The 24,185-nt window shown below is 52.5% G+C and overlaps 1 protein-coding gene across 1 annotated transcript in view; it reads left to right on the top strand.

Annotated features, from left to right (window-relative positions):
* The window catches only part of LOC142920535 (ephrin type-A receptor 5-like), a 32,340-nt gene extending 8,409 nt beyond the window's left edge, over positions 1–23,931 (top strand). The window contains exons 3-16 of the mRNA XM_076062818.1: positions 23–695; positions 1,309–1,464; positions 2,659–3,024; positions 6,200–6,324; positions 9,733–9,898; positions 10,800–10,947; positions 11,230–11,318; positions 14,889–15,014; positions 16,051–16,248; positions 17,473–17,534; positions 18,011–18,226; positions 18,882–19,031; positions 20,947–21,110; positions 23,270–23,931. Of these exons, the coding sequence (XP_075918933.1) occupies positions 23–695; positions 1,309–1,464; positions 2,659–3,024; positions 6,200–6,324; positions 9,733–9,898; positions 10,800–10,947; positions 11,230–11,318; positions 14,889–15,014; positions 16,051–16,248; positions 17,473–17,534; positions 18,011–18,226; positions 18,882–19,031; positions 20,947–21,110; positions 23,270–23,369 (2,739 nt within the window). The 3' untranslated portion in view covers positions 23,370–23,931. The remainder of the gene's footprint in view (positions 1–22; positions 696–1,308; positions 1,465–2,658; positions 3,025–6,199; positions 6,325–9,732; positions 9,899–10,799; positions 10,948–11,229; positions 11,319–14,888; positions 15,015–16,050; positions 16,249–17,472; positions 17,535–18,010; positions 18,227–18,881; positions 19,032–20,946; positions 21,111–23,269) is intronic.
* The last annotated feature ends 254 nt before the right edge of the window (positions 23,932–24,185 follow it).

The raw sequence follows: 24,185 nt of genomic DNA, 5'->3' as shown, positions 1-24,185 counted from the left end.
TCTCCCCTCACCACGACCGCAGTGGCAGCAGGCTACGAGTGGCCAACGCTCAAGGCCCAGGCTGTACCAGGCGCAGTGCCGCCCCGCCGTGCCCAGGCAGGACAAGTGGCTGCGCACCGCCTGGATCCCGCGCGGCGACGCTCGCCGCATCTTCCTCGAGTTCCGCTTCAGCTTACGGCGCCGGTGCCCCCGTCGCCTCCCGGCCGCCGCCGCCTCCGCCGCCGGCTGCGACGACGACACGTTGGACGTTTACTACCGGGAGTCGGACGACCCCGGCGACGTCGCCGCCGGGGTCTTCGCCGACGACGAGCGGCGGCTCTTCTCCAAGGTCGACGTCGTCGGCTCGGGCGGGTCGGAGGTCGAGGCGGCGGGCGACGTGGGGCCCCTCTCCCGGGGCGGCCTCCGTCTGGCGTTCCGCGACACGGGGGCCTGCGCGTGGCTGGCGTCCGTGCGCGTCTACCGCAGGCGCTGCCCGGCCCTCGCGGTCCACCTCGCCGAGTTCCCCGACGCTCCGGCCGCCGGCGACGGGCCGTGGGCGCTGTCGGAGGTGACGGGGGCGTGCGTGGGCCACGCGCTCCGGCCCGAGGGGGAGCCGGAGCCGGCGATGTTCTGCAATGCCGACGGCGAGTGGGAGGGCCACCCCGGGAGCTGCGTCTGCCGTGCCGGGTACCAGCAGGCGGGGAACGCCTGCCAAGGTGACGCGTTGGGATTTGTTTTAGTAGATTCATCATCGCTTACCCTCGAGAGAGATGTGGAAAGACCCAGCGGACCTCCCACACACTCACTCGCCCACTCACCCACTCACTCACCCACTCACTCACCCACCCACCTACTCACTCACTCACCCACCCACCCACCCAACCACTTATCCTCCCACCCACTCACTCACTCACCCACTGACTCACCCACTCACTCACTCAACCACTCACCCACCCACTCACTCACTCGCCCACCCACTCACTCACTCACCCACCCACCCACTCACTCACTCACCCATTCACCCAACCACTCACTCACCCACTCACTCACCCACTCACCCACTCACCCACCCACTCACCAACCCACATACCTACTCATCCACTCACTCACCCACTTTCTCACTCACCCAACCACTTACCCACCCACGCACTCTCTCACCCACCCCATCTCATCTCTCTCCCCATCTGCTCATCTCTCTCCCCATCTGCTCATCTCTCTCCCCATCTCTCGCTACTGACAGCACCAACAGTCTGTAAAGGTTCATAATAAAGGTGTTAAACTGAGTCTGTAAAGGCTACAGGTCGGGGGGCGGGACCTTTGTGCGTGCAGTGTGTGAGCAGGGCTCTTATAAGGAGACGGCCCAAGACAGCTCCTGCTCCCGGTGTCCGCCACACAGCACGGGCAGCGTCATCGGAGCGACGTCCTGCACCTGCCACGATGGATACTTCCGGCCCAGCGGCGAGCCCCAGTCTGTGGCCTGTGCAAGTTCGTTCACTATGCGCCATACACTACACTATACACTACTACACTATACACTACTACACTACACTATACAGTACTACACTACACTATACACTACACTACTACACTACACTATACACTACTACACTACACTATACACTACACTATACACTACCTACTACACTACACACTACACTATACACTACACTATACACTACACTATACACTACTACACTACACTATACACTACACTACTACACTATACACTACACTATACACTACTACACTGCACTATACACTACTACACTATACTATACACTACTACACTACACTATACACTACTACACTACACTCTACACTACTACACTACACTATACACTACTACACTATACACTACTACACTACACTATACACTACCTACTACACTACACTACACACTACACTATACACTACACTATACACTACACTATACACTACTACACTACACTATACACTACACTACTACACTACACTATACACTACACTATACACTACTACACTGCACTATACACTACTACACTATACTATACACTACTACACTACACTATACACTACTACACTACACTCTACACTACTACACTACACTATACATTACTACACTATACACTACTACACTACACTATACACTACCTACTACACTACACTACACACTACACTATACACTACACTATACACTACACTATACACTACTACACTGTACACTACACTATACACTATACTATACACTACACTATACACTACTATGCACTATACACTACTACACTATACACTACACTATACACTACCTACTACACTACACTATACACTACACTATAAACTACTACCCTACACTATACACTACACTACACTATACACTACTATACACTACACTATACACTACACTATACACTACCTACTACACTACACTATACACTACACTATACACTACACTATACACTACACTATACACTACTACTATACAGTACTACACTACACTATACACTACTGCGCTATACACTACACTATACACTACACTATACACTACCTACTACACTACACTATACACTACACTATACACTACTACTATACAGTACTACACTACACTATACACTACTGCGCTATACACTACACTATACACTACACTATACACTACCTACTACACTACTCTATAAACTCCGTTCCGCCCCCCCCCCCGGCCAGAGCCGCCGTCGGCCCCCAGGGACGTCGTCACCTCGCCGCTCTCCGCCGCCGCCTCGGTGACGCTCCGGTGGAGCCCGCCGGCGAATCCCGGCGGGCGCTCCGACCTCGCCTACTCCGTCGTGTGCCGGCTCCACCCGCCCCCCCTGCGGGGGGGGGGTGGGGAGAGGGGCCAGGAGCCGGCGCCGCCGTGCGGCCCGGCCGTGAGGTTCCGGCCTCCGCTCCCGCTGACGAACGCCAAGGTGGAGGTGAGCGGCCTGCGTGAGAACGCCGCCTACACCCTGGAGGTGCACGCCACCAATGGCGTCTCCCGCCTGAGCGGCGTCCCCTCGGCGTTCGCGGCCGTCCACGTCGCCACGTCACGGGATCGTGAGTCGTCGTCCCCCCCCTCCTCCTCTCGCTCACGGCCATCGTCTTTCTTTTTTTGAAATCTCTTTTTCATCTTTAGATATTTAGTTGCTTTTGTCAAATATTTTTTTTCTATCATTTTTTAAATGGTTTTTTAAAATATTTTTTTTTAAAATACATTCTCCTTTTTTAAAAGCTATAACATGCACGTAACATTATAATAATATTATTCTTAAATGCTATGCAAAAACATGATAATTATATTATGATTAAAGACAATGCCGCCTGCATTTGCAGCCAGCCAATCACCGCTCTGCATCTTAGTTGGCCGTCTGCATTTGCAGCCAGCCAATCACCGCTCTGCATCTTAATTATCCGCCTGCCTTTGCAGCCAGCCAATCACCGCTCTGCATCTTAGTTGTCCGCCTGCATTTGCAGCCAGCCAATCACCGCTCTGCATCTTAGTTGGCCGTCTGCATTTGCAGCCAGCCAATCACCGCTCTGCATCTTAATTATCCGCCTGCCTTTGCAGCCAGCCAATCACCGCTCTGCATCTTAGTTCTCCGCCTGCATTTGCAGCCAGCCAATCACCGCTCTGCATCTTAGTTGGCCGCCTGCATTGGCAGCCAGCCAATCACCGCTCTGCATCTTAGTTGTCCGCCTGCATTTGCAGCCAGCCAATCACCGCTCTGCATCTAAATTGTCCGCCTGCATTTGCAGCCAGCCAATCACCGCTCTGCATCTAAATTGGCCGCCTGCATTTGCAGCCAGCCAATCACCGCTCTGCATCTTAGTTATCCGCCTGCATTTGCAGCCAGCCAATCACTGCTCTGCATCTAAATTGTCTGCCTGCATTTGCAGCCAGCCAATCAACGCTCTGCATCTAAATTGGCCGCCTGCATTTGCAGCCAGCCAATCACCGCTCTGCATCTTAGTTGTCCGCCTGCATTTGCAGCCAGCCAATCACCGCTCTGCATCTAAATTGGCCGCCTGCATTTGCAGCCAGCCAATCACCGCTCTGCATCTAAATTGGCCGCCTGCATTTGCAGCCAGCCAATCACCGCTCTGCATCTTAGTTGTCCGCCTGCATTTGCAGCCAGCCAATCACCACTCTGCATCTAAATTGTCCGCCTGCATTTGCAGCCAGCCAATCACCGCTCTGCATCTAAATTGGCCGCCTGCATTTGCAGCCAGCCAATCACCGTTCTGCATCTTAGTTGTCTGCCTGCATTTGCAGCCAGCCAATCACGGCTCTGCATCTAAATTGGCCGCCTGCATTTGCAGCCAGCCAATCACCGCTCTGCATCTTAGTTGTCCGTCTGCATTTGCAGCCAGCCAATCACCACTCTGCATCTAAATTGTCCGCCTGCATTTGCAGCCAGGCAATCACCGCTCTGCATCTAAATTGGCCGCCTGCATTTGCAGCCAGCCAATCACCGCTCTGCATCTTAGTTGTCCGCCTGCATTTGCAGCCAGCCAATCACCGCTCTGCATCTAAATTGTCCGCCTGCATTTGCAGCCAGCCAATCACCGCTCTGCATCTAAATTGGCCGCCTGCATTTGCAGCCAGCCAATCACCGCTCTGCATCTTAGTTGTCCGCCTGCATTTGCAGCCAGCCAATCACCGCTCTGCATCTAAATTGGCCGCCTGCATTTGCAGCCAGCCAATCACCGCTCTGCATCTTAGTTGTCCGCCTGCATTTGCAGCCAGCCAATCACTGCTCTGCATCTAAATTGGCCGCCTGCATTTGCAGCCAGCCAATCACCGCTCTGCATCTAAATTGGCCGCCTGCATTTGCAGCCAGTCAATCACCGCTCTGCATCTTAGTTGTCCGCCTGCATTTGCAGCCAGCCAATCACCACTCTGCATCTAAATTGTCCGCCTGCATTTGCAGCCAGCCAATCACCGCTCTGCATCTAAATTGGCCGCCTGCATTTGCAGCCAGCCAATCACCGCTCTGCATCTAAATTGGCCGCCTGCATTTGCAGCCAGCCAATCACCGCTCTGCATCTTAGTTGTCCGCCTGCATTTGCAGCCAGCCAATCACCGCTCTGCATCTTAGTTGTCCGCCTGCATTTGCAGCCAGCCAATCACTGCTCTGCATCTAAATTGGCCACCTGCATTTGCAGCCAGCCAATCACCGCTCTGCATCTAAATTGTCCGCCTGCATTTGCAGCCAGTCAATCACCGCTCTGCATCTTAGTTGTCCGCCTGCATTTGCAGCCAGCCAATCACCACTCTGCATCTAAATTGTCCGCCTGCATTTGCAGCCAGCCAATCACCGCTCTGCATCTAAATTGGCCGCCTGCATTTGCAGCCAGCCAATCAACGCTCTGCATCTTAGTTGTCCGCCTGCATCTGCAGCCAGCCAATCACCGCTCTGCATCTAAATTGGCCGCCTGCATTTGCAGCCAGCCAATCACCGCTCTGCATCTTAGTTGTCTGCCTGCATTTGCAGCCAGCCAATCACCGCTCTCCATCTAAATTGTCCTCCTGCATTTGCAGCCAGCCAATCACCGCTCTGCATCTAAATTGGCCGCCTGCATTTGCAGCCAGCCAATCACCGCTCTGCATCTTAGTTGTCCGCCTGCATTTGCAGCCAGCCAATCACCGCTCTGCATCTAAATTGTCCGCCTGCATTTGCAGCCAGCCAATCATCGCTCTTCATCTTAGTTGTCCGCCTGCATTTGCAGCCAGCCAATCACCGCTCTGCATCTAAATTGTCCGCCTGCATTTGCAGCCAGCCAATCACTGCTCTGCATCTTTTTTGGGCGTCTCTCGCTGCTCCTGTTCGCCCCGATGCGACCTCACACATCCGTGCACACCGCTTGCAAACCCCCCCAGCACGCGCGTTACTCCACTACACATGTAACATTATAATTATATTATTCTTAATGCATATACCACTCTAATTATTATTCTTAAAGACAATGCATCATCTGTTATAATTATCATCATCATAGCCATGTTCGCATGTTCACCACAAAGCACCGCATGTGTGGCTGTTGCAAGTTGAGTTGATTGCTCGCAAAGCGGCGTCCGTCTGCTTGGTGTTTGAACATCTCACCGCAACTCGTATTTCATTCAGCAGCAAGGGGAAACGCACACCGATTGTCACTCACCGCACCTCGAGACGTTGGCCAGGGGGGTAAACAAATGAGTTAGCGCGTGACCACGTGCTGTGATTGCCCGCAGCACCGTCACCCGTGGTGCGTGTCCACACGGAGATCGTCTCTGAAGACGCCGTCCTGTTGACCTGGGCCGAGCCGGAGCAGCCCAATGGCATCGTTATGGACTATGAAGTCAAATGCTTTGACGAGGTGCGTAGCGGCTCGCGATTATCCATTTTACTTGCGCGCGTGTGCGTGTGAATGTGCACGCGCGTGCGTGCTGAGCGGTGGTGCAGCGGTACGCGCAACGCTGCGCTACGAACCCGGCGTCTCGAGTTCGATTCCCGCTCACGGCAACCGGCACCGGTGACGATAATCTGAACGAGTCCTGGGTCTCCCCTAGGTCGACTCAGCCTCAAATTGAGTACCCTGGTGTGGTGTGTAGTAAACATTGTTGTATATATAGGTGTTATGAAAATTGATGAAAATAATGAAAATTAAATGAAATTTGAGATTCGCATAATTTATCCGAAATTATGTTAATCAGTGTAATTATGCGCATAAATTATGCTGATTCGAGAGATAATCGTATTAATTTATGCGAGTGGGCGTGGTTATGATAATGCAGGTCGTTATGGATTATAAGGTCGAGCCTCGGTGACGAGGATTGTGTTATGAATTGGAATAACGCAATTAATCGTATGCAGTGACGCAGGCGTTGTGAGCGTGAATGAGAGAGAGTCGATTCGACTCTGCTCTTTAATTCCGTATTATCGATAAGGATACGATTACTCTCGATTGAACATTATGAATTATGTGTGTTATGGATTATGTGTGGTGATAGTGTACTTATGATAGGTCCCCAGGATTCAGATCTCATACGCAGAACAATATTATGCAGGATTTCAGGAAGAATCACACACAAACGTTCTGCTTTTATCAATTTTATTTCTAGCTAACTTTAATTTTTGGATAATATGAAAACTCAATCTCGGGATTTGGAATTTCAACACAGCGTTAACATGATAACATCACGATTGCGTTGTTTCACCTCGATAGCGGCACCTGTGGTTAATTCCCGACGCGTAACGCAATCGATCGGTTGTTGAGAGAGAGATTAAAAATATGCGAGCTATTCTATCAAACCTTAACTTTATAATATGCAAACTCGTATACTTGAATTGTTACACAATACGGCACTTGGTCTTTGATTCGTATCCAATCCTTAATACATTCTGATATGCGAAGTTATTATGCTTGAAATCGTCAGCACAGTACCACGTTGATGTTCGTTCATTGATTCATAACGATTATGAATTTAAAGCGTTCGACTGAAATACTTCTAATTACCTTATCAACAACACTCGATGGCCGCAATGCTTCGTTACTTGAATTGTCACACAACACAGCATTCGGTCATTGATCATGCGCGGCCCTTAATGCAATTATTGTCACGTTGTTAACAATAGGATGCCTAATTATTATGCAACGCTACTCGTTGAAAGGGCACTCCAACCAGTATTATTCTTGGAGGCACAAATATGCGTTTGAATTCGTTATTTCATTCGTGGATACCAGCAAGATTATGTAGAAAGAAAATATTAACGAACGACTCAAGTATTTCTAATCGACTTCTCAACGCGACTCAATGGGTGGCGATGTTTCCTTTTTAGATCCTTATCTCGGGCCAATCTTTTAATTAATTGTGGCCAGATCCCTGACAGGGAACCGGTTGAGCACGCTCTTCACCCCCGCGAGCGGTGCTCCGTGGTGAGGTGCCAAGAATTAATCCTTCTTAATGGGTCAGTTGGTAATTTATGCGGTTAGAAGTACAGCCCCAGCACAATATTACAGAGGAAAATTATGAACACTCTTAAAAACGATGGATTATTCACTCGGTCGTTGCGATGTTTCCACAATCACGGATGGTTCAATGGCTTGAGGTTTTAGGCTTTGTTAATGGCCCGTGTGTGTGTGTGTTGAATGGTATGAGTGGTGAAAGAGTAGGCCAATGTTCGGAATCGATTCTTTGCGTCAAGCAGACGTCTGGTTTGTCGTGTAGTGGGGGGCAGTGTATCATACGTATCAGTTGATTCTTCTTTCAGTAGTTGGTTCGGACTCGACGGACGTTGGTGAACGAGTAGATACGCTCTTTTGCTGCCCGTGTGCAGGGTGGGGTGGGGGCCACTACTAAGTCCCGTGTGTGGCAGATGGTCCCCGCGATAACGATCTGTTTGCCCTGGCGTGAAATTCCTCTCTCGCGCTCTTTGGGAGAGACAAAGGTGGTCGGGAGCACCTCTTTATACTTTCGACTTATATTTCTCAAATACCATTTGGTCCCATGTTCGCCAAGACTCGTGTTTGTAACTACGTCCTCCCGACACCTCTCGGTTTTACCGAGGTTCGAATTGTTATGATAGAATTATTAAAAAGAAAAATAATTATCATCCTGAGTTTAAGAGGTCTGTTTCTTGATTGTTGGAATCCATATCCCTTGGTTCTGTAAGGTTCTATAATGGAATGTCGTGTAAGGTTAACACGTTGTTATTATTAATATTATATTGCAATTTTCTTTAAAACTGTCTTTGCCTGGTTGCCGTGTGTGGGGTGGGGTGTGTCTCCTCATCAAACCCGGCTGGCTTTTCCAGATGGCCCCTTGTGATAAGGTGTAATTCCTGCTTCTCCGCGCTGTGAGAGGGACAAAGGTGGTCGGGGTTGCTTGGGATATTGTTTAAATTCTTTTGCAAGTTTACCCATTGTCTCATTCCTTCTCGATAACCTTTGATGTGACTCGGTATTCCTGCTCCAAGCTTTGTTTTAACAGTAAAAGTATTAAAGGTGAAAATCATTTGATAGCGAATTAATCATTGGATAATAATTCACTGATGTGTCTGGTGGCCTGTTCTTAATTGGAGTGAGCGTTAGGATCGCTAATTCTATCTTATTCTTGTTGTTGCCTTTTTTTTTACTGGCAAATAAGGAAAAGAATATGTATACGATTTACCCTGTTGGCGTCTCCGTGTCTACTCTCTTGGTGTTCTGACCTCGGAGGGACCTTTCCTAAGGGCCCATCAAACTCTTGTTCACCTGGAGATTTTTGCCGATAGCTGTTACATCCTCGCCTTGAGAGTTTTATTATTTCTTTATATATATATGGCCTGTTTATGACCGACATCTGGTTTTTCGTGTTTCTGGCTTACGGGTTTTATTCATTAAAAAATATAAATTGTTTGTCACGAAAGAAAGGAAAAAGAAATCTAGGTGTATGCATCCGTAAATATTCTTATGGATATTAATTGTGGAAAAAGGGCCGTATACAACAACATCACCACTGTGGATACAAAGGCGGCCGGGCGTGGTGCTGACCACCCACCCCCTCGTGTGCCTCCATAGGTGGCCGCTAACAGCACTCGCCCCGACAGTCTGCTGACACTATACGGGGGTTCTTTGTCTTTGCATTAGCAAGTGGAGGGCAGTAGAGTTAACACAACAATATGCTGTGAACCACGTGACCCAGGTTCAATGGGTCTCTGTGGGATGAGTCTGAACCCATCCCCCCCCCATCTGTACCCCCCCCATCTGTACCCCCCCCCCCCATCTGTACCCCCCCCCCACCAGGATGACGACGACGAGAGAGAGGTAATGAGGCTGATCTCCAGCGTGCCGAGCATCACCGTGACGGGGCTCCGGCATGCCGCGGTTTACTCACTGCAGGTCCGCGCTCGCAACGCCGCCGGCTACGGAGACTACAGCCCCACACTCCACTTCCAGACGTCTCCCGCACGTGAGCAACAACACCACCATCCAATCACCACCACCCAATCACCACCACCACCCAATCACCACCACCACCACCACCCAATCACCACCACCACCCAATCACCACCACCACCCAATCACCACCACCACCACCACCCAATCACCACTACCACCCAATCACCACCACCACCCAATCATCACCACCACCCAATCCAGCCACCACCCACCACCACCAGCCACCACCACCCAATCACCACCAACCAGCATCAACCCTACCCAACCACTACCCAACCACTACCCACCCACCACCAACCAGCACCAACCCCACCACCACCAACCACCACCAACCCCACCACCACCAACCCCCAACCACCACCCCACCACCACCAACCAGCACCACCACCACCCACCACCAATCACCACCCACCCACCACCAACCACTACCAACCCCACCACCACCAACCACCACCCCAGCACCATCCCCACCCAACCACTACGCCGCCACCACCACCACCCCACCACCACCACTCACCAGCACCACTCACCAGCACCATCCCCATCATCTCAGCACCATCCCCACCCAACCACTACGCCACCACCACCACCCATCCACCACCACTCACCAGCACCATCCCCACCCAACCACTACGCCACAAGGACCACCACCACCACCACCCACCACCACCACCACCACCACTCACCAGCACCATCCCCACCCAACCACTACGCCACCACCAACCCCACTACCAACCTACCACGACCCCACCAACAGCACCACCACCCCACCCCTCCTGTCTGTTGTAGTTGTTGTGGTTGTTGTTGTAGGTGTTGTCCTGTTGTTTGTTGTTGTGTTGGTGGTTATTGTGGTGTTGTTGTAGTTGTTGTGTTTGTTGTTGTGGTTGTTGTGGTTGTTGTGGTTGTTGTAGTAAGTGAAGGATGTGTTTGTAACTCTTTCCCTCCCCCTCCCCCAGCACAAGCGACTCAGGAAGTGACCCTCTGGGCCTCCTTGCTGTCCGCTGGCCTCGTGGGGCTGATGCTGCTCATCGCTGCTGCCTGCATCATCGTCAAGAAGAGGTGGGGGGGGTCACACTGGGGGGGGGGGGGGTCACACTGGGGGGGGTCACACTGGGGGGTCACACTGAGGGGTCACACTGGGGGGGGGTCACACTGGGGGGGGTCACACTGGGGGGGGGTCCCACGGGCGTTCTGAGTGTTCCCACGTGATCTGGCTGCACCACCAAGAGGCAATCTCCCTGAACGTTGGGTAAGAGGCGGCACCCTCCAGAGCGAACTCGCTTCTTCAGCACTGCCGCCGCCGCCGCCTTGATGGCTGCGTGCATCGCGTTGCGTTTGAAGGAGGAGGAGCAGGAGGAGGAGTGGTCACTGGCAAGCAGCAGAGTCGGAGCCTCGCGAAGAGAGACGACCTCGCTTCTACAGCGTGCGGGGTAAACGCTGCTCCACCTCGCACGCACAGACACACACACCACCTCTAAAACACACACACACACATCTCATACACACACACATCTCTCATACACACACACCACTCACACACACACCTCTCACACACACACCTCATACACACACACCACTCATACACACACATACACACACCACTCATACACACACACACACACCACTCATACACACACACCTCTAATACACACACACCTCTCATACACACACACACACCTCTAATACACACACACACACACCACCTCTCACACACACACACCACTCCTCATACACACACACACCACCTCTCATACACACACACACACCTCATACACACCACTCCTCATACACACACACACCACTCATACACACACACACCACTTCTCATACACACACACCTCTCACACACACACACCACCACTCATACACACACACCACTCCTCATACACACACACACACCTCACACACACACACCACTCATACACCCACACACACACCACTCCTCATACACACGCACACACCACTCACACACACACACCACCCCTCATACACACACACCACCCCTCATACACACACACACACCACCCCTCATACACACACACCTCTCACACACATACACACACACCACCCCTCACACACCACCCCTCACACACCACCCCTCATACACTCACAACAACAACCGCCATTCGCCACTAAGTGGCGGTGACGTCACCACGACGCTTGTGCCAGGCTATGTGCACCATGAGGCCACGCGAAGTGTCGAACGCCCACTGGCAGGAGGTCACGGGGCAGACCCAGCAGGTGCCACAGGTCGACTGACTGAGATGACTGGCTGATGCACCACCTGTGCCCCCTACTGTGCCAACCCGCTGTGCTTTAGCCACCCGGCGCTCCGCTCGTTGTTGTGAGCATCGCTCCTCCACCCTCCGATGTTGGTGGTGGTAGTGGTACGCCACTCAAGACATTGATGCATGCACAAGTCGCTCTCCGCTCCTCCACTATTGAGAGACAGTGTTCTTCCTCTTCCCACGAAGAGGTGGCAAAAACCCCACCTGCCACCAGCACACCAACCACAATCACCGTTACCGCCATTGCCATCTTCACCCTCGAGCAACGGGGACGGAGCGAAGCGCGTGACAACGAGCGTGCGACTGGGAATCATGTCGCAGCTGGAGAGGGCGGTGTGACCTGGCCTTGACCAGGTCACTAAAGCAGAGATGTAGGTCTTGCTGGAATTCCCTACACATCTGCTGTAGCAGACGGACAGAAAATATCGCATCTGTGCAGGACCGCCCTTTCCTGAAACCGCATTTGGGCTCCGCAAGCCTCTCCTCAGCGTGCCTGGCAAGGCGATGTTGAATAATCCTTGCCAGGACCTTTCCCGGCACACTGAGGAGTGAGATGCCCCTGTAGTTGTTACAGTCTGTGCGGTCCCCCTTCTTAAAGAGGGGGACCACCAGGGCATCCTTCCAATCCTGTGGAACCTGTCCGGTGGTCCAGACTGTTGTTATGATGTCATATAGGGCAGTCTGTGCACAAACGCCACCCTCCCTCAGCATTTCGCTTGGGAGATCATCTCTGCCCGGTGCCTTTCCTGGTCTCAGACTCCGGATCGCCTTCAGTGCTTCCTCAACAGATGGCACCTCAGCCAGCCACTCACAGGGGGTGACTTCTTCCAATATTTGAGGCACCGCAGCCTCAGCAGGGTCATCCCCACTTTGTGCCATGATGTTTTCCTGGCTGAGAGATTTTCCCTCCTCCAGGACCTCACAGAAATGCTCAGCAAATCTGCAAACCGGTTCCTGGGGGTCGGAGATTGGATCACCGTTTTTTCCCCTAATGTTGGTAATAGGTGTGGCGCTGCAGGTTGCTTTTTTGATGGAGTTAAATAGAGATTTGTGATCACGGGCCACTGAGGCAGACTCCATCTCCTCAGCAACCCACGACCACCACCCATCCTTGCAGCGCCTCACGGCTCTCCGAACCTCCGAGCGAAGGCTGCGGTAAGCCTCCTCATTCTCTGATGTGGGATTCTGTAGCCGATGACAGTGGGCCTGTCGCTTTTTCTAAACTATCCTGATCACCTCCTCTTTCAGCCAGGGTCTCTGGGGAGGTCTGGACTGCGTAACCAAAGCAGCCAATGCAGCTGCATGAGTCACAGTCCTAAACCTCGCCCATTTACCCTCGACATCAGGAGGAGTGGGGGACGATGCCAACCCCAGCCGCAAGCGATGATGAAATTCTCGCTTGCAACTTTCATCAGATAACTGAGACTAGGCCACTTTAGGTTGGAATGGGGTCCTGGGTGTACACCCACCACCGGAGTGGAAGAATGGCAGGCGCATCTCACAGATGACTAGTCGATGGTCAGAGGGCAGATCAGCTCCACGGTAGGTCCTGGTGTCAAAGACATGGGCTCGCATCCGCTGATTCGTCACTATGTAGTCCAGCAGATGTTCTTGCTTGGACCCGGCATGCATCCATGATGTTGTGTGGATGCGCCAATGCCGGAACAGCGTGTTGGTAATTACAAGCCCATGGGCTGAACAAAAATCAAGCAGCCTCCTACCGTTGTTATTGAGCTGATCTGGCCCATGCCCTCCAATCACTCCAGACCAGGTGCCAGCATCATGACCAACTCGGGCATTGAAGTCACCAAACAAGATGACTCTATCCCGAGGGGCCACTTTAGCCAGCACCTGTGACAGGTCATAGAAGGCATCTGACTCATCGGCTTTGCCTGCATCCCTCCACGGATGTTCGTCTTCGGTGGGGGCATAAGTAACCACGACCACCACTCCTCGTCTCCGGTTGATGGGAAGGCGAGCCCAAAGTAGCCTGGGGCTTACAGCTTCCCACACCTCATCACCACGCTCCCATGCCCCCTTCATTCTTGTGTTCAAAAGAAGAGCCACACCCTGTTGTTTGGCAGTCTGCTGCCTCGAGTAGAGGACTGCCCACCCCTCATTGTGGCAGGAGCCAGAACCGGTCCACCGGACCTCCTGAATGCCACAGAGATCCAGGCGGTACCGGTCCAGCTCCCGACAGAGGAGTGGCAGCCTCTCCTCCGCAGTGAGCGTTCGAACATTCCACGTGGCCACACGAAGTGGCTTTTCGTTGTTTCTGGAGGAGACCCGAGGGTAGAGATTCAATCTCCTGGCTCTGCCAATTGGGGTTTGGCCAGGAGACGTCATAGACGCCTGTCCCCCCGGGGCCTCCGGCACAAGCTTATTAGTTAAATTTTTTATTCGTAGTTTCGTGGTAAAAATGTTGAAGGTGGAGGGGTTACCGGCCCCTCGTACCCGTCCAGAGCCCCCGTTTAGCCACTGTGGTGGTCACAGACGCCATGAGAGGAGGGGCCAATCGGAATTGGCCCTCCCCCCACAGCACTGTCCACGACAGAGTTTCCCGTCCGGCACCGCGAGGAGGTAGGGGGTTGTTTTGCCGGACACTCACACACACACCACCCCACACACATCACCCCTCACACACCACCCCTCATACACTCACACACACACACACACCCTGTGCACGGTTGATTTCGCCGTTGCCACCCACAGTGAAGATGCCGGGCTTCAGGCTGTACATTGACCCACACGACTACGACGAGCCCAGCGATGCTCTCCGCGAGTTCACGACGGAAATCGACGCCTCGCGAATCAAACTTGGACGCGTCATCGGAGCAGGTGAACGGGGGGGGGGGGGGGGGGGCGGGGGCGGGCACGTCTGTACCATGGTACCCGTTAACTAAAACTTACTCACAGGGCGCCCACTTCAAATGTTGACACTGCTGAGAATTTGCAACGCCGCCGCAAGAAATGTTTGTGCCTCCGGGGCTCTGGAGACCGCCTGGAGAAGGTTCCAGGCGCACGGTGACAACGACGGCGAACGAGTGGGAGAAACTCTTTGACTTTTGGAAGCTATTAACGTTACATTTGTTATCATGTTTAACACGTAGGCTTTCGCGAACCCAGATCATCCATACGTGACAAGCCTTACTAGTTGGCTGGGTCGGGTGGTGGCGAGTTTAACCATACATTTATAAATTTACGTGCACTAACCAGAGAAAAAAAATCTCCATTATGGATTTGTTATCATGTTACAGCGTAGTATTATTATTATCCGTTCTCTTTCCATGAAAAACCAATAGTCCAATATAAGTGTTAACATTTTCTTTGGTTCTTTCGGTAAAGTCACGTAGAATGAGAATAAAATAATAAATTGATAAAATAAAATAACACAATAATATTCTCACGACGTTTCGGCCACAACACAAGCGGCCTTCATCAGGTGAAGGGGACGAGACTGTCTGGACAGCGCTGTCCTCCAGACAGTCTCGTCCCCTTCACCTGATGAAGGCCGCTTGCGTTGTGGCCGAAACGTCGTGAGAGTTTTACCGCGTTATTTTATTTTAGCAATTTATTATTTTAGTCTCATTCTACGTGGTGGTGACTTTAGCGAAAGAACCAAAGAAGATGAATCCTCGCAGTCACGAAAGCTTCAAATCGAAAAGTGTTAACATTGTTTTGCAGCACCCCGTCGTTTGCCGTGGGTTCACACTCCCCAACGCATGCACCACACAGCGACCGGCCAGTGCACAACCAGCAAGCAATCGGCACGTTTTATTCACGTGACGAACCTTACTTAGCAGCTGGACGGGGGGGGGGGGTCCTCACACCTGCTCTACGTGCTACCCACTGTCATCGACCCCTCGGCCCGCAGGAGAGTTTGGGAAGGTGCACGTCGGATACCTGAAGCGCCAGGGCAGCAGCGGAGGGGCGGCGACAGTGCGCGTGGCCATCAAGACGCTGAAGGGCGGATCCAGCAAGCAGCAGCAGCAGGACTTCCTGTGTGAGGCGAGCATCATGGGCCAGTTCGAGCATGACAACATCGTCCGCCTGGAGGGCGTCGTCACCAAGAGTGAGCTTCGAGAACGTCCAATCGATGCCACACGCATTTTAAACAAACTAAAAACTGGCAATTAATCTTTGTTTGTTTTTTCCGGTAAAGTCACATATAAATAAGAAGTAATAAAATAACATAATAGCGTACGACGTTTCGGTTGCAACGCAAGCAGCCATCATCAGGTACAGAAGAACTAAATTTAAGAGAGAGGGGAAATACATAACCCCAGATGTATACAACCGAAACGTCGGACGCTATTATGTTATTTTATTATTTCTTATTTATACGTGACTTTACCGAAAAAAACAAAGATTAATTCCTGCAGTCACAAAAGCTTCGAACCAAGTTTAAAACTGGCAAGTCTGTTATGTAGCTGGCTGTCCAGCTGATTATGCCCGTTGTTGTAATCACTGGTGATTGTACTCAGATTGGAAATGTTGTGGATTTGCTCTCCAACACACCGGTGTGGTGTACTTCTATACTACACTATACACACTGCACATTACACTATACACAACACTATACACGACTATACACTACACTCCTCTATACTACATTATACACTACTATACACTACATGCCACTGGTTCTTTATGTTCTAAAGATGTAGATGCCACTGGTTCCTCGCGTGCTGCAGATGTAGATGCCACTGGTTCTTCACGTTCTGCAGATGTAGATACCACTGGTTCTTCACGTTCTGCAGATGTAGATGCCACTGGTTCTTCACGTTCTGTAGATGTAGATGCCACTGGTTCTTCATATTCTGCAGCTGTAGATGCCACTGGTTCTTCACATTCTGCAGATGTAGATGCACTGGTTCTTCACATTCTGCAGATGTAGATGCCACTGGTTCTTCACGTTCTGCAGATGTAGATGCCACTGGTTCTTCACGTTCTGCAGATGTAGATGCCACTGGTTCTTCACGTTCTGCAGATGTAGATGCCACTGGTTCTTCACGTTCTGCAGATGCAGATGCCACCACCATCTATTGCGCAGAGGTTGAACCTCTGACTCTCGGTTCAGAACGGGCAACCGGACGTACGAACAGGTTTGTTTGTACCTCTGAGAGTTCGTAAGAGGAACATTCGTAAGTAGAGGAGTCCCTGTGTATGAACCCACAGCGACGCATCTTGGCAGAGATACAAGGTGTGTATGTGACCAAGTGATGATGTTACGGTATAAGTCGTGCATGCTGTGCGTGGATTGCTAACGTTTGGTTTTCTTGTCCTCTCGACGAAGGTAAACCTGTCATGATCATCACCGAATTCATGGAAAACCATTCCTTGGATTTATTCCTCAGGGTAAGAAGTGGCAATGCCAAATGATGCGATCATCGGTGTGTTGCAGTCTCACACTCCTCAGCGGTTGTGTGTGTAACTGTCCACAAATGGAGAGCACACGGTGGCGTTGTTGTGTGTGTGTGCCGTAGATCATACTAACCGGGGCTCCGCTTGTGGTGACAACTGCACGCGTCTGCGTCAAACTTCTTTGTACCTTACGTAGCCAACTGGCGCGAGGGGGGGGGACAAACTAAACACAACAAGCGAGAGTTCTAAACAAATTAGTTTAGACAACGATGACTTAAACGCACATAGCAGCTCCCGGAAGAGCATTCCAGACGGCCGCACAACAAGCAGCACAACGTCACCCAGGCGGCTCCTCATCGCCTCCTCTTCTCCCTCCCTTCCTCTTCCTTCTCCCCCCTCTCCTCCCCCCTCTCCCCCCTCTCCTCCCCTCCTCCCTCCCTCTCTCCCCCCTCTGGCCGGGCACGGTGTAGATGAAGAAGGGGCACCTCGTGGTGACCCAGCTGCTCGGGATGCTGCGTGACGTCGCATCGGGCATGGAGTACCTGTCCCGCAGGGGCTATGTGCACCGCGACCTGGCCGCCCGCAACGTGCTCGTGAGTGGCGAGCTGACGTGCAAGGTGTCCGACTTTGGCCTCTCGCGGACGCTTCTACTGGACGCCGACCCCGAGGGAGCGTACACCTCCCGGGTAAGGCGGGGCAGGAAAAAAGAAGCGCCGGCGTCGTCGACGGCCGACGTTCGGCCGACGTTCGGCCGACGTTCGGCCGGAGTTGAGGAGAAGGCAAAGCCGCGCCAGCCCGGCGTGTGTCGGCGCGGCGTTACCGCTCCCTAAGGGGCTTCCGTTTTTCGCCGAAAGTACTTGCCGCCGCCGTGCGTCGAGCGAAATGCATTAACCTCACACACACACACACGCACACACGCACACACACACACACACACGCACACACACACACGCACACACACACACACACGCACACACGCACACACACACGCACACACACACACGCACACGCACACACACACACACGCACACACACGCACACACACACGCACACACGCACACACACATACACACGCGCACACACACACACGCACACATGCACACACGCGCGGTGAAAGTGCGAACGTGCAGCGTACGGTGCCGTTGTCTTTGGGATTCACGGGTCCACACCGGAGACGGTGTGGACCCGTGAATCTCGACGCTCGGCGCGTCGAGGCGGCGCGAACTCGCGACGCCGGCTTTGACCCGGCAAACCCTTCGCCGCGTGCCGACGACGTCGGGCCGCGAGAGTCCCGCGTGCCGGACCCGAGGGCGAGGTCCCGTTGTGAATGTTCCCCACCAGGGGGGGAAGATCCCGATCCGCTGGACCGCCCCGGAGGCCATCGCACAGCTCAGGTTCACGTCGGCGAGCGACGTGTGGAGCTACGGCATCGTCGTGTGGGAGGTGACGTCGTACGGCGAACGGCCGTACTGGGACATGAGCAACCGGGACGTGAGTTCAGCACCGGCACCCCTGTGTGTGTGTCTGTGGTCTCTGTGTGTGTGTCTGTGGTCTCTGTGTGCGGCTGTGGGTCTCTGTGTGAGTAGTCTATGGGTCTCTGTGTGTAGTCTATGGGTCTCTGTGTGAGTACTCTATGGGTCTCTGTGTGTAGTCTATGGGTCTCTGTGTGAGTAGTCTGTGGTCTCTGTGTGCGGCTGTGGGTCTCTGTGTGAGTAGTCTATGGGTCTCTGTGTGAGTAGTCTATGGGTCTCTGTGTGTGTGTCTGCGGTCTCTGTGTGAGTAGTCTGTGGTCTCTGTGTGCGGCTGTGGGTCTCTGTGTGATTAGTCTATGGGTTTCTGTGTGAGTAGTCTATGGGTCTCTGTGTGGTGAGTCTATGGGTCTCTGTGCGAGTAGTCCATGGGTCTCTATGCCAGTAGTCTGTGGGTCTCTGTGTGAGTAGTTTATGGGTCTCTGTGTGAGTAGTCTATGGGTCTCTGTGTGAGTAGTCTATGGGTCTCTGTGTGAGTAGTCTATGGGTCTCTGTGTGAGTAGTCTATGGGTCTCTGTGTGAGTAGTTTATGGGTCTCTGTGTGAGTAGTCTATGGGTCTTTGTGTGAGTACTCTATGGGTCTCTGTGTGAGTAGTCTATGGGTCTCTGTGTGAGCAGTCTATGGGTCTCTGTGTGAGTAGTCTATGGGTCTCTGTGCGAGTAGTTTATGGGTCTCTGTGAGTAGTCTATGGGTCTCTGTGAGTACTCTATGGGTCTCTGTGTGAGTAGTCTATGGGTCTCTGTGTGAGTAGTCTATGGGTCTCTGCGTGAGTACTCTATGGGTCTCTGTGTGTAGTCTCTGGGTCTCTGCGTGAGTACTCTATGGGTCTCTGTGTGTAGTCTATGGGTCTCTGTGTGAGCAGTCTATGGGTCTCTCTGTGAGTAGTCTATGGGTCTCTGTGTGAGTCGTCTATGGGTCTCTGTGTGAGTAGTCTATGGGTCTCTGTGTGAGTAGTCTATGGGTCTCTGTGTGAGTAGTACTCTATGGGTCTCTGTGTGAGTAGTACTCTATGGGTCTCTGTGTGAGTAGTACTCTATGGGTCTCTCTGTGAGTAGTCTATGGGTCTCTGTGTGAGTAGTACTCTATGGGTCTCTGTGTGAGTAGTACTCTATGGGTCTCTGTGTGAGTAGTACTCTATGGGTCTCTCTGTGAGTAGTCTATGGGTCTCTGTGTGAGTAGTACTCTATGGGTCTCTGTGTGAGTACTCTATGGGTCTCTGTGTGTAGTCTATGGGTCTCTGTACGTGTAGTCTATGGGTCTCTGTGTGAGTAGTCTATGGGTCTCTGTGTGAGTAGTCTATGGGTCTCTGTGTGAGTAGTAGTCTATGGGTCTTTTTGTGAGTAGTCTATGGGTCTCTGTGTGAGTAGTACTCTATGGGTCTCTGTGCGAGTAGTCTATGGGTCTCTGTGAGTAGTCTATGGGTCTCTGTGTGAGTAGTACTCTATGGGTCTCTGTGTGAGTAGTACTCTATGGGTCTCTGTGTGAGTAGTACTCTATGGGTCTCTGTGTGAGTAGTCTATGGGTCTCTGTGTGAGTAGTACTCTATGGGTCTCTGTCAGTAGTCTATGGGTCTCTGTGTGGGTAGTCTATGGGTCTCTGTGTGAGTACTCTATGGGTCTCTGTGTGAGTAGTCTATGGGTCTCTGTGTGAGTACTCTATGGGTCTCTGTGTGAGTAGTACTCTATGGGTCTCTGTGTGAGTAGTACTCTATGGGTCTCTGTGTGAGTACTCTATGGGTCTCTGTGTGAGTACTCTATGGGTCTCTGTGTGAGTAGTACTCTATTGGTCTCTGTGTGAGTAGTACTCTATGGGTCTCTGTGTGAGTAGTACTGTATGGGTCTCTGTGTGAGTAGTCTATGGGTCTCGTACCCCCCAGGTGATGGAGGCAGTAGAGGGCGGCTGGCGTCTGCCGTGCCCCATGGACTGCCCCATGCTTCTCCGCCACCTCATGCTGAGCTGCTGGCAGCAGGAGAGCTCCTGGCGGCCCTCGTTCAGCCGCCTCGTTACCGCCGTCACTGACGCGCTGCACGACACGGCCAGGTGCGTTTGTGTGTGTGCGTCTGTGTGTGTGTGAGTTTGTCTGTGTGTGCGTGTGTCTGTGTGTGTGTGTGGGGAGCAAGAAAACAACCCCCTACCTCTTCGTGGTGCCGGACTGCAACGCTGTCGTGGGCGGTGCCGTGGGAGGAGGGACAATTTAAATTGGCCTTTCCCTTCATGGTGTTTGTGACCACCACAGCGACCAAATGGGGGATCTGGACGGGTGCGAGGGGTTGGTAACCCCTCCACCTTCAATTAATTACGACTAAATCATGAATGAAATTTTTTATTAATAAGCTTGTGCCGGAGGACAGGCATCTATGACATCTCCTGGCCAAAACCCCATTTGGCGGAGCCGGGAGACTGAATCCTCACCATCGGAGCTCCTCCAGAAACAACAACAAAAAACCACTACGCGTGGCCACGTGGAATGTTCGAACGCTCACTGCGGAGGAGAGGCTGCCACTCCTCTGTCGGGAGCTGGACCGGAACCGCCTGGATCTCTGCGATATTCAGCAGGTCCGGTAGACCGGCTCTGGCTCCTGCCACCATGAGGGGTGGATAGTCCTCTACTCGGGGCAGGGGACTGCTAAACAACAGAGAGCGAGTGGCTCTTCTATCTAAACAAAAGAATGAAAGGGGCGTGGAAGCGTGGCGGTGAGGTGGGGGAAGCTGTAAGCCCCAGGCTACTTTGGGCTCGCCTTCCCATCAACCGGAGGCAAGGAGTGGTGGTCGTGGTTAGTTATGCCCCCACCGAAGACGAACATCCGTGGAGGGATGCAGGCAAGGCCGATGAGTCAGGTGAGCACCTGTCAAAGGTGCTCACCTGAGTTGGTCATGATGCTGTCACCTGGTCTGGAGTGATTGGAAGGCATGAGCCAGATCAGCTCAATAACAGCGGCAGGAGGCTGCTAAATTTTTGTGCAGCCCATGGGCTTGTCATTACCAACACGCTGTTCCGGCATCGGCGCATCCACGCACCATCATGGATGCAAGCAAGAACATCTGCTGAACTACATAGTGACAGAAGAGCATGTTCTGTCAGTCGACCCGTGGCACCTGCTGGGTCTGTCCCGTGACCTCCTGCCAGCGGGCGTTAGACACTCCACGTGGCCTCAAGGTGCGCATGGCCTGGCACAAGCGTCGTGGTGACGTCACCGCCACTTTGTGGCGAATGGCGGTTGTTGTTATGTATGTGTGTATGTGTGTGTATGTGTGTGTGTATGTGTGTATGTATGTTTGTATATGTGTGTATGTGTGTGTATGTTTGTATGTATGTTTGTATGTGTGTGTGTGTATGTGTGTGTGTATGTGTGTGTATGTATGTGTGTGTATGTGTGTATGTATGTATGTGTGTATGTATGTATGTGTGTACGTATGTGTGTACATGTGTATGTATGTGTGTGTGTGCATGTGTGTATGTGTGAGCGATAGTGTAGCGATAGTGTATGTGTGTGTGTATATGTGTGTGTATGTGTGTGTGTATGTAGTGGGGAGCGATAGTGTAGCGGTTAGCGCACTGCACTATGAACCTGGCGACCCGGGTTCGATTCCCGCTCACGGCCAACACCAGTGACGATTATCTGAACCGGTCCTGGGCCTCCCCTAGGTCGACTCAGCCTCAAATGAGTACCTGGTGCGGTGTGTAAACATTGCCACTAGGGAGACAAAGGCGGTCGGGCGTGGTGCTGGCCACCCACCCCCTCGTGTACCGTTCCGGCCTTCATAAGTGCTCGCTAACAGCACTTGCCCCTACAGTCTGTTAAGGCTATATGGGGGATCTTTGATCTTTGTATGTGTGTGTGTGCGTGTGGGGAGCGGTGGTATAGTGGTCAGCACGCCGCCCTACGAACCCGGCGACACCGGATTTGATTCCCGCTCACGGCCAACACCAATGACGATTATCTGAACTGGTCCTGGGCCTCCACTAGGTCGACTCGGCCTCAAACGAGTACCCGGTGCGTTGTGTAGTAAGCATCGCTAGCACTGGGGCGACGTGATGATGACGCGCACCGCTTCCCGGTAAAACAAAAACAGGAAACGAGAACGGGCGGCACAAACGTCGCGACCACTTTGGCCTTCTCACGGTCCCAATGAGGGTCTGCCCGGTGGTCGGTGTTCCACCCTCGTCACCTTCCACTCCCTTCTCTCCCCCTGCCCAGCTTGTCGTCTCCGGCGGCGGTGGCCTCCATTCACGGCGACGCCTTCTCACCGCCAACGCCAACGCCGATTCCGCCGCCGTCTCCTCCCACTCGGTTGTAGTCGTGTTCGCTGGCGCGTCCTCCACTCGGGGTCTCAGCGTTTGCCTCTCGTGTCCCGTTGGGTTTTTCTCACGGCGCTCCCCCGTCGGTTTTAACACTTTCTATTGTTTTTCCCCCGCTCGCGACGACCTGCGTCTTCCCCGTGCTCGTTTGTTGTTCGCGTGCCTCCTCTTTGATCCCTTAACTTGTGTAATGACAGGGTGACACCTGCCGGCCTGTAGGGGTAATTGACGGTCGTGGCTGCATCACATCGTCTCTTCGTGTTCTTTACTAACCACACAGACTATAGTGGAGGCAGGGCCGACGACTTACACAATCCCTGGTCAGCTCCTCTCTCCGCTGCTGGATGACGCCGTTACTGCTGCTGCTGCGTGCGGCCGTGATTCGACTGCTGCTGCTGCCACGTCTCCAGGCGTTTGAGTTGTGCGCTGAGTTGAGGCTCTTTATGTAATCACTACCTGGGGGCTGCTGCGTTGGTTCATCCACTAAGGGGGAGTTGGGACATCGCCCCACAAAGCAGCTCGAGATGACAAATTACTTTTCTAATAAAAAAATTAACTTTTCCCGCAAATTGTTTTGTCGTGTTTCAAAAAAAAAGTAGTATTGTCTATAAGCGCCCGCCGCCGGTAGATGAGACAGTTTTATCACTTTCATGGGAAGCCCCGCCTAGTGGCAATGTCACGGAGCGACGTCGCAATGGCAACCTGTGGCGGAACGAACGAGCGAGGAGCCAAAGTGGAATGGCAGAAGCTCACGCGGCAGGAGGTCGCAAGACAATTCGGATTGTGGTGGGGAGGTCAACTGACTGGGTGGGTGG

This window comes from Petromyzon marinus, unplaced genomic scaffold, assembly GCF_048934315.1.
Source record: "Petromyzon marinus isolate PM22_M1 ecotype Great Lakes invasive population unplaced genomic scaffold, UKy_Petmar_22M1.pri1.0 PM_G_Scaffold_72, whole genome shotgun sequence".
Lineage (NCBI taxonomy): Eukaryota > Metazoa > Chordata > Hyperoartia > Petromyzontiformes > Petromyzontidae > Petromyzon > Petromyzon marinus.
Note: the sequence above shows the minus strand (reverse complement) of the source record. Positions and strands in the feature narration are given on the sequence as shown.